At 42.2% G+C, this 11,414-nt stretch overlaps 1 protein-coding gene across 2 annotated transcripts in view; it reads left to right on the forward strand.

Annotated features, from left to right (window-relative positions):
- The window catches only part of STAU2 (staufen double-stranded RNA binding protein 2), a gene marked incomplete at its 3' end in the record, with an annotated part of 268,811 nt that extends 257,602 nt beyond the window's left edge, over nucleotides 1–11,209 (forward strand). For both annotated transcript variants that reach the window (XM_080695005.1, XM_080695006.1), the window contains 2 exons: nucleotides 9,867–9,955; nucleotides 11,116–11,209. In XM_080695005.1, coding sequence (XP_080551131.1) covers nucleotides 9,867–9,955; nucleotides 11,116–11,209 — 183 coding nt within the window. The remainder of the gene's footprint in view (nucleotides 1–9,866; nucleotides 9,956–11,115) is intronic.
- Between the last annotated feature and the right edge of the window lie 205 nt (nucleotides 11,210–11,414).

An 11,414-nucleotide genomic window follows, 5' to 3' on the forward strand; every position in this document is an offset into this window, starting at 1 on the left:
CACCAAGCACATTGAAAACATTCCTGGGCACAGTTAATCCTGCTTTAGATTCAGCTCTGTACTGTTTTCAAGGCTAGCAGCTATGTAGATTACCTCCAAAGAGCCTGACTGCAGACTGAAAGGTCCTGGTTAAAGCTGCAGTTTAAATGCTCTTTAAAAAAGAAAAAAAAAAAAGCTAATTCCCCAAATGTTAGAGTCAAAACACCTGTTTTAGGGAACTACTGAAAATCTATGTGTCTCTCTGGCCACCTACCCTCCTACTTTTTTTTTTTTTTTACAACTTTTTTCCCTCCACAAGGAGTAACCGTCACCTTAGCTGGCAGACATTCTTTTGTTCCAAGGGCAAGTCATTTTATAAAGTGCCAATTTTATGGAAATTACCTGAACTAATAGGATTGAGGGAGCATGAATGGAGAGTAGAGGCTATAATGAAATTGTTAGAAAGTGGAGCAGCAAGTGGGTTAATTAAAGCTCAGAGTAATCCTTTTTTTTTAAGGCATATCATTGATTCATCTGAGATAAAGTAGACTGAAGGGCCTACCACAGTGTGGTAAAGTTTAGAAATAAAATTCTCCTTTCGGTTTCTCTTGTTTTAAAGCGAGATGTGGCTTTCAATTAAAGACCTTTCAGAGCAAGAAGCAGATCCCTTTGAAACATAAATATTCAACTGGGCATGATGGCACAAGCCTGTAATCCCAGTACTTGGGAGGCTAAAACAGAAGGATAGAAGGTTAGAGGCCAGTCTCAGCAATTTAGTGAGACCTTATTTCAAAATAAAATAGCGGGGCATGGTGGCACACACTTGTAATCCCAATACTTGGGAGGCTGAGACAGGAGGAGCTCAGGTTTGCAGTCAGCCTCAGCAACTTAGTGAGGTCCTCTGAAACATAGTGAGACACTGTTTCAAAATAAAAACTCAAATAGGGCTGGAAGTATAGCTCAGAAGTAGAACACCCCTGGGTTCAATCCCCAGCACAAGAAAGAAAGAAAGAAAGAAAGAAAGAAAGAAAGAAAGGGTTATGTTCTTAGCCAGGCATGGTGACACTTGTAATCCCAATACTTGGGAGGCTGAGACAGGAGGATCCAGGTCCGTGGCCAGCCTCAGCTACTTAGTGAGGACCTCTGCAACTTAGTGAGACCCTGTTTCAAAATAAAGAATAGAAAATAGGGCTGGGTGGATAGCTCAGAGATAGAATGCTCTGGTTTCAATCCCCAGTACCACACACACACAAAGAATTCATATTCTTTAGGCAATAAACTTTTAAGCTTACTGAAGAAACTTCTGCCTATGACTCTCATTATATACAACTCTAACGCACCAATAAAAAATTCAATTAAAATATAAAGCAGACAAAAAGAACCTCCTGGTTTTTCAGTCATTTAAGTGATTTAATAGAGAATCAGTTTCAGAGATTACTGGGATGAGAAGTAAGAGAATCTCCCACTGCAGACAAAGATGTTCGCATGGGAAGCCTATCATTTTCCCTGGCAGGAGACTGATTTAATTAACTGCTTACATGACCACTGTGGGCTTTCTGAGCTGCATCTAGCAGTTCGATTTGCTCCCAAGAAGACTTCCACATGAGCAGGCACTTTGGGGAGAGAAGGCAAAGGAAAACAAACTTTGAACACTTACTTAAGAAAAAAAGTAAAGGCCTCATTCAGACATGTGTGGTTACCATTGACTTTAATGGGAACAGCCTGTCCGTTTCTGGGAATCAGGATAAGTTGGTGGGAAAAGTGTGACATGGAAAAAAAGAAATCCAAGGACTCGTTGGGCATCTTGTTCAAAGGCATTGAAAAAAACGGCTTGTCTTCAGGGGATGAGAAAATTCACACTCCGCTAATGGAGACCGTTGTTGTCTCTGGAGATGACCTATGCGCCACACTGCGCTGTCATTACAAACTAATCCCCAAGAAGGAAGCAGGAAGAGGCGCTGCCTCCAGCACTATTTGCTAATTGCTGATTGACAAGAGGGGAGTTACAAATTACAGAGATGCCTGGAAAGGCACACCTCCATTCTGCATGCGCACGCACACACACACACATACACGCACCACACACACACACCACGGACCGACAACAGGCATGGTAAGTATCTTAGTGGCATCGTGTTTCTGGCATCTCTATAGCTACACACAAAACAAGCGACACGTGAATTGGTGGCGACATCTGTTCTGGAACCTGCGGGGCTTCACTCACTAAACAGTTGTAAAACTGTTTGAGGGACAAAAATATTTCCACATCTCTATGCAGATGCTTTCCTCTAAAGGAAGCACACACATGCACATGCGCGCGTGCACACACACGCAAAGGATACACATGTAGAGCTAAAAAGACAGGAATGAAACCAGGAAAGTTCTTTAAGATACTTCTTTGATCTGTCTGCATTCAAATGAAACAACACTTTGGGTGTGCCTTCTCTTTTTTTCTTATTTTAAATCACAGAACACATTAGTTGTCACAGGCTGAAGTTTAAGATTGTGGCTGGTAGATTGTGGTAACATCCAAATGGACCCCCAGGGTGTTTGTTGTGATTTGCTAGGAAAACGTTTTCTGACCTTGGAAATGAAATCAGTGAGTTGTCTATTTGTTTATGGCCCAAGACTTATGAAGGGTTCTGGGTACTTATGTTAGTGTATCTTTGAAAATCTCTAATCCACAGCTAGTGGGAAGTTACACAACTTGGGCTTTGTATCATTCAGGATGTTCCTCATTAAGGACCCAGCTTTGCCTCCTTCCCACGATGCCCCAAGAGTACTTTACATTTATCACACAGCAAATCGCCCAGGCTGAGAGGGCCAGCCGCAGACAGGAGGGGCTGAACATCTTGCAATCTATTTATTCTCTTGGTAAATAGAAAACTTAGAACTGGCTTCTTACTCAGACTTCAAGTGCATCTTCCCAAATGAAGGCTAGTTGATTTCCCCCTCCTTCCAAGTGTCCTTTAACATTATGTAGCATATTTGTGATATGTTTGGAATTTTTTAAAGCAGCTGGCCTCTAGCATGTTAACCATTTATTCAGTTGGCGTCATTTAAACATGAGAATTCCGTCAATTTTCCTTTTTTTCGGACAAGTTTGGAGGCTTGTAATAAAATGCTTCTGTGGACTGCTAAGTTTTAGTACCCATTCATGAAGCCACCCCATTATCCATTGTTCTTTGAAACAACTGATCCAATAGCCAAGGCTCATTTTGCTTGTTGACCTTAGTATATAATTGGGTCTTGGTAACTGTAATGGGTCCTTTTCATTTTGCTCCAGAAAGGGAAGCTGACCCATATTCTTCTGTGGAATTCTTTAATTGATAAATGTTCTTTTTGGGAAAGTAGTGGGTAGTGACCTGCGGGGGGAAGTGGGCGGAGAGCCCCCGATTCCTCAGTCACTCGTGGCAAGCCAAGGAGGCAGCAGCTTCAAGCATGTTCTGTTACACCTGTAAGAGACGGCTCATGGTCCACAGCCCCGGGCCATCTTTGCTTTCCTAAGCAGAATGAGCTCATGGCTATTGATGTGTCATGCTCAAATGACCTTCATCCTGTCCGTTTCACCTTTGCAGTCCAGAACCACTTCTCCCCATGATATACTACATCTCTCAATCCCAGCAACACCCTAAAGCTCCTCGCTCCCTCTTACCATCATAGACAGTCAGAAATCAGAAAGTCTTTTTAGAGAAAGGGAGACAGGAGGAAGAAAAAGGAACAAGATCCATTCCCCTCGGGATGTTGAGAAATGGAGAATCAAGTCACCTGTTTGTGCTCATTGGGTAATTCTAGGTGACAAAATAATTGCTGTAGTCATCTAGCATTAGCTGTAGTTGTGAGTGTTGTAGAAGTGCTCGGAGGAACCCCAGCAATCACCCCAGGGGCTGTGGGGCCCCCTCCCCAAGATAATAAATTCCCTTTCTGAAAAATGGAGGTAACTTATTGCTTGCCTCAAGTTATTACTTTGAGAAACAATGAACAGAATGAGTAAAAGTGATTTTGAAATAATGAGATTGAAAGAAGTCATGCTGAAATTGGGGCGGCTGAATGTGAAGGGGTTAAGTTTAAAGGAAATAAGTGATATGACTAGGAATATAGTTTGGGTTCAAATCTCTGCCCTACCACTAGTACTGTGTTACCTCAAGTAGGTTAGTGAATTCTCTGGGCCTCTGTGTTCTCATTGCCAGGCTGTGATAACACCTGAGGTCATGCAGGTAAAGGGCCTGTGGCACAATGATGCTCGCAGAATGGTAGCTGGTACTGTTGACAGAGCTTAAGATAAACTGTCAACTATGCCTTTTATGAATTAGAAGGAAGTCCTCTCATACTGACATACTATTGTATTTGCAGTTATCAATAAGATGTGGGTTGAATGATCTCATCAGATAGATAAGGGAATGTTACTTGGAAGCCTTGAAGCATACCTTTGGAGGGAAGCAGTCACGCAAGAATTCTGGAAATCCGTTCATGGCGCTGAGGGAAAGAGCACACTGCCATTCCCAGCCTGTAGGATGTTCTTTGAGCGGCGACAGTCAAGCATTGTAACAGTGCACAGGGACTAGAACGACATAATGATAAAGTCATTCAGGAGATGTTTCAGAAGCTGAAACACCAACCCTGCTTCTGAGACCTGGCCTTGCAGCTCTCTTCGGGTGGAGGAGAGCAGGTGCCAGGGCCCTGGGCTTGGAGAAGCAGGGTATATGGTTCCTGGTGCTCAGGCAACACCAGGAACCAAGTATGCCAAGGTAACTAAGGACAATGAGCTACAATTAGCCTGTAAATGATTTTTTAAGATTTTTTTTTCAAATGTGGAAGCTGGGAATATAACTCAGTGGTACATTCGTGAGGCCCTAGATTTGATTCCCTAGACCTTCCAGGAAATAAAAGTGTGAACACTGGTTTGCACCATTGTTTTGGTTTTGTTGGGAATAAAACAGGACTGAGAGCTGAGCTCTCAGGCATCTCATTCAGCAACATCACATGGCAAATTTAAACTTTCTGGCACTCAATGAATTATTCATGGTCCATTTGGGAAAAAGATGATAAAAATGAACATCCCTGCCAATAACTCAAGTGTTAGTGGATCAGAACAAAATAGTTTATTATTTGTTCAAAATTGTTGAATCTCTAAAGAGCTCTAAGTTCATTAGCCCGCTCCATGAAGCTCGGGAAAGAAGATCAGGCATGAACTGGTGTTTGGAGCCTAGAAGCAAGTGCACCTGGCTCTTGGCTCCCGTCCACACAGGACACAGGACAACCAAGCTCCGGTTAATGGAACCAGTCCAGGAGAATGTGCACTCCCACAGGACAGTTCTCAGCATCGTCACCTGAGCTGTGCAAGGCCCAATCAAGTCTAAAAGACAGTCAAATTCCTCTGCAGATTCTTTCTTTTTTGGGGCGAGGGGACCCAAAGCTGGGTCTTTCAGAGGTAAATTTAGTCTTTTAATGGAGCCACGTTTCACTAAAGCCAAGTTTAGTGAGTAAGGTAAATGATCAGGATGAACAAATTAAAAATAAGGTGGGGCCATAAAATGACAATACTGGTGTGCTCGTGTTGCCTGCAAAGTGGTTCTGAGAGGTAATTTCAGAAACACCGAAAGAAACTCACACTGCTGGAGTGGGTACATCTCCAAGGACAGATGGAAGGCATAGACCACAATCTATTAAAAATGGGAGCTGGGCACATCTGTAATCCCACTACTTGGGAGGCTGAGACAGGAAGACTGCGGGTTTGAGAGCAGCCTCAGCAACTTAGCAAGACTCTTCAGCAACCTGGCGAGACCTGTTACAAGATTAAAAAAATAAATAAATAAAAAGGCTGGAGATGTAGCTCAGAGGTAGACTATCCTCAGGTTTCTATCTCTATTACCAAAAAAAAAAAACTACAAAAAAAACCAAAAAAAGGCGTCTTTCAGACATTCAGTTTTTAAGGATTTATCATGATGAAAGTATTGAGATGGTTCACAATAATTCAATGAGCTTGGTGAGGTATTAATGACAGCTTAAAAATCAGAATGGGCCTCAATGTCCAGCAGTAGGGATTGGCTAAATACAGGAGGGAGTACTACATACTGTAATATTAGATACATATTAGATACTGAGCAACCATGAGAATGATGTTCCTGAAGTGTCTCTGCTGGCATAAAAAACACTCGTGTTCAGTGAAAAAAGCAGGTTACCAAACCGTGTTAAGATTGGATCCAGGTTAAAGTGTGTGGATAAGGGGAGGGGACAGAAAAGGATATGGAAAGGCATACAACAAGTGCCAAATGAGGGAGAGTATGAATACTTCAGTTCATTTTGCCTGTCTGTAGATCCTGATTTTTCTGTAACAACAAAATATTTTTATAAGAAAAGATAATAAAGGGAAACGTTCAAAGAGAGAGACAAAGAGAGAGGCGATCCTGCTATCTTTAGAGAGGACCTGGGATGAGCCTGTACTTGCTGCAAGAGGCGCTGTGACAGTTGACCCGTACTGGGGGTCTCGCATGCCAGAAGCCTACTGTATCACAGTGAGGAGCTGGGCGGAGACCACGGTACCTCAGGCAGGCCTTCAGAGAGCTGGCAAAGACCTGCTTCCTGTCTCTCTGCCTTTGCCGGTTGGCTAACAATCTTGATGTCCTTGGCTTCTGGGGCATCACTCCAATCTCCATCTTCATCTTCACGTGGCATTCCCACTGAGTGCAGATCTAGGTCCAAGTGCCCACTTTTCATAAAGAGGCTGGTTGTATTGAATTAGGGGCCAGGCCTGCCCAACTCCAGTAGGCCATGTGACCTCATGTTAACCGACTGCATCTGCAATAACTGTTTCCAAGTAAGATCACCTTCTGAGGGACTTCGGCCTAGGACTGCCACATATGAGGGGGACACGAGTCAAGGCCAGCTCGATACTCCAGTGAAGGAGCCAGGCTGCTCCCACCCCCTCCCCAGGCCTGTGCTAGCTGTCACCTGCCGCACAGCATGAGCCAGGGCCAAGGTCAGGAGTAATGGGAGAGGACACATCTCCCATGGGGCTTCAGATTTGGAGAGACAAGATGAAAACAGCCCTGAGCAAAGCAGCCTCTGTGGCACGGTGTGCCCAGGCCAGCAGACACGTGTGGGCATTCAGATAGGCACATAGGATCTAGGGGCCTCCATTTAAAAATGAGAATAGAAGCAACCTAAAGAGAAAGAAAATGACACATTGCTACTTTGGATTGCAAATAGGACTTGGGGTTTAAGAAGCAAAATAGCACTAGGCACAGTGGTGCCTACCTGTCGTCCCAGCAACTCTGGAGGCTGAGGCAGGAGGATAGCAAGTCCAAGGCCAGCCTGGGAAACTTAGCTAGACCCTATCTCAAAATAAAAAAATAAAACTGAAAGGGTCCGGGGATGTATGTAGCTCAGTGGTAGAACACCATCCCTGGGTTTGATCTCGGTTTTGCAAACAAGGTAAAATAAACCAAACAAACAAATCCAGAAAGACCAAGAGAAAGAGAAGAAAAAATGAGTATTATACTAAAACCTGTGTATGGATGTTTATAATTTTTTCATAATTGCCAAAAGCTGGAAACAATCTAGACACCCCTTAGTAAGTGAAAGGGTAAACAAACTGTGGTACATCCATACAATGGAATATTATTATTCAGTGATAAAAAGAAATGAACCATGAAAAGACCTATAATAACCTTACGTGTACATTGCTAATGAAAGAAGCCAGTCTGAAAGGGATGCATGGTGTATGATTCTGTTATGAGAGAGGAGATATCTCCAGGACAGCATCCTGAGGAGTTCCCAGACAGATGGGGATCTCCATTCAGGACCAATGATGTCCTTGACATACATGACAGAAAAGAATTTTCAGCACCTGTCAGTAGAGGCAGAGATTTATTTAGAAAAAATGAGGGATACATATTCAAAAATGTGGGCCACCTGCAGAGTGAGGGTTCCCAGATCCTCCCTTAAAGGACACTAGGTGAAGGAACATGAGGATGACCTCAGGCCGGTCATCACAAGATGGTCTGTGGTGGCCTAGGCATCTTCCTGATTCCTATTGTAGTCTCTATTGTCAGAGAGAGAATGTGTGAAAGTCCCTTAAATTAGACATTTCTCAAGATGTGGAGTCTGTCTTGTTTAAACTCCTAATGGGTAGGATTAGTTAACAGTACATAAGACAACTGTAATTTTTTTGTTAATTTTAATATGTATAGATTTTTCAGGAAATTGGGGGTGACAGGCTTGGGAGAGTGACAGGGCTGGAAAAGTATGGGGGACATCTGAATAAAAAATTCCATTTTCTTCTCCTTCCTTGTGGTCCTAGGAGATCCATGCATGTTAGGCAAGCACTTTACCACTCTTCCACTGAGCTACATCTAAAGCCTCAAGCCTTTATCCTTTTTCTTATTTCTTCTATCCTATCTCAATTCCAACTATATGATACTCTGGAAAAGGCAAATGGCTAGAGGTGGTTAAAAAAAAAAGAAAGATCAGTGGTTGCCAGAGGTGTTTGTGTGGGTAAAAGGGAGGGATAAATAGGCAGAGCTCAGGATATTTAAGGCAGCGAAACTACATGATACTGAGATGGCGGATATATGTCATTCTGCATTTGTCAAAATCCATAGATTGTACAACACAAATGAATCCTAATAGAAACCATAACTTGGCTAATGATAATGCATTGATATTTGCTAGTCAGTTATAATAAATGTATTCTACTAATGCAAGATGTTGGTATATGGGCAACTGTTCAGGACAGGGAGGCAGAAAAAAGCATATGGGAACTCTGCATACTACTTCCTCAGTTTTTCTGTAAACCTAAAACTGCATGGGGAAAATATAATAAAGCCTATTAATTTAACAATACCCCCCCAAAAAAATATCTTCTGCAAAAAGAAATGTAAAAGAAATCATGCACCAGTCAGCTACCCAAAAGGGGCCCTTGCCAGATAAAGGTCTGAGAAACTGCAAGAGTTAGCTCTTTCAAAGGCAGTGAGAAGACACAGATGCCCAAAGTGTGAACCAGCGGGACTCTGCCGATTCAAACAGCCTGAGGTCCGCCACCTCTCCCAGACTCAACAGAGCCCCTCTAATGGGGCTGGGAAGGCGCTGGGGGGAGGGCAAGAGGAATCAAATTCTTATTCGAAGAAATAACAATTTGGACCGTGCACAAGAGTGTCAACAAGTTCTGTAGATCTTATCAGCATTGCATTTTTGGTGCCTCCCAGCTATCCAGCCAGGCTCCACCAGCCTGTCAACACCCGTCAGCATCCCACGCCTCCTGGGCCTATCAACACCTCAGAGGCTCCGCTGAGGCCAGGCCTGCCGGGAGCCTGGATTCTCTCTTTCCCTTTCCTCTGAACATACCTTCATACCTTCTACACTTGCTTGGGGATCAGCATCCATAAGATTGAACATCCATAAGATTGAACATTATGCTAACTTGGAAAGAGTACTAAAGGTGGGACTATCTGATGTTCTCACATCTGAAGGAAGAGAATGTACAGCCATGTGAGGAGAAAGTATACTGTCATTGTAAAGCTTACTTGAGGTGCTTCTACATTTGCTGATGAAATGTCATGATTTTGCAAAATTATGGATAAGGGAGAAGGCATAAGACTCATCGAAATTCTTTTCCCCAACCTTCCTAATAAGGAAGCCCTCATAGTTCTGGAAAAAAAATATATATATATGTACATGCATATGTGTGTGTGTGTGTGTGTGTGTACACATGTATACGATGCTGTATGGTAATGCAGGCTTTCAAATTTAATTTTGCTAAAGGATGCAAAAAAACATTTATTTAAGTGAATGCAAACAGTAGTCTTTATATCTCAACCTGATTTTACAGTTACCTGTGCATTTCATTGAAGTAAGTGAGTAGCTCTCCTGTTTGTCTTCATTTTCAGGCAGCTTTAAGTGCCTTGAAACAATTTTCTGAACAAGGACTGGATCCAATTGATGGAGCGATGAATATTGAAAAGGGTTCTCTTGAAAAGTGAGTAAATCCTCCATCAGTATCTTTACATTTTTAATTTTATAACAGTACAGAAGATGAGACTGCTATACTTACAAGACAAAAACATTCCAGACAATGATATCTGAATCTTCCAAATTATTCATAACATAATGATATGTAGATGAATGAAAATAATCTATATGGTCATATTCATCTCCTAATGTGTCTTAACCTGTAAGTTTTATAGGTTAACCTATTAAGTTTTAACCTATAAATTAATCATGATTTCTGCATGTTAATGCTCATGTTTAAAATGTTCATAAACATGTTGACTGTAGAGATTTTGCAAAACTTACAAAATGTTGTGTTTCACTTCCTTGGGCATCCTCTGGTTAACCTATTTCTAGGGTAAAAAACCTTCATGCCTGTTCTTGCTAAGTTGTAGGCACAACAGAGAAAAGAGAGGAGGGGTGACCCCGTCCTTGGTGCATTGGGTTTTCATGTTGCTCCATGAACACCACTCAGAACCGCCACAGAAGTGAGGCTCCCAGGGGCTACAAAGGCAAAAATGCAGCTGTAATAATTATTTCCAAAATCCTGTGCTTAGCTTTTTTTTTAATGAGGTTTGTTCATAAGGCCCTATCTAAGAAACTGAATTTTGGGTCTCTCCAGAGACCCAATTTATGCTAAAAAAAATATGGAAAGCAATTATATTTATACAATAGAATGCAAACTCTTTGAAAGCAATGTGAACAGCCAGTGAGGTCTCAGCACACACACAGGAGAAAACAGTTTTCAAATTCAAAGAAGAATAGATAACCAAGGAAGTGAAAACCAGATCTACTGATCCTACAGTTCAGTGAGCATCTCCCCCACCCAAGAAAACAAAGAAACCCAGAAAGCAACAGCAAAACCCCTAGCACTGGGTCATTAATATTTAAAAGGTAAGAAGAAAACATTTGGAACACAGACGTGGCATTTTAAGTTGTCTATAGATTGGCAACCATTTATAAGCTAATTTAATCAAAACCATTTCCACATGATCTCATCAGCAGACTATCTGAACATAAATATTGTTGCTTCACTTTAGAATGTCACTTTTGTGGTGACCTTTGAATCTTATGTGCCATCTGCTAATAAACATGTCTGAAGATGTGCAATCCCGGACCTCAGCTCTTGTTAATGTATTAATCTTTCAGACAAGCCAAGCATCTAAGAGAGAAAGCGGACAATAACCAGGCAAACCCGGGCTCCATCGCTGAGGACTGCAAGAAATCCAAGCCGGCCATCTAGCAGCCCCGTGAACCCACGGCTGCCACCGCTCCTTATAAACCTGTCAGCACGCATGGGGATGTCTGTGTTCAAGGAAATGAATGACTAATACCATTATTTGAGTCTCATGTGAAGACAACACTATTCTAACACAAGAGATAATATATGTGGTACTGTTTATTCAACTAGGGGGAAAAATAGAACTTTGAGCATTTCCCTTGGAACT

The sequence above is a fragment of the Muscardinus avellanarius genome (genome assembly GCF_963383645.1).
Source record: "Muscardinus avellanarius genome assembly, chromosome: 4".
In the NCBI taxonomy this organism is placed as follows: domain Eukaryota; kingdom Metazoa; phylum Chordata; class Mammalia; order Rodentia; family Gliridae; genus Muscardinus; species Muscardinus avellanarius.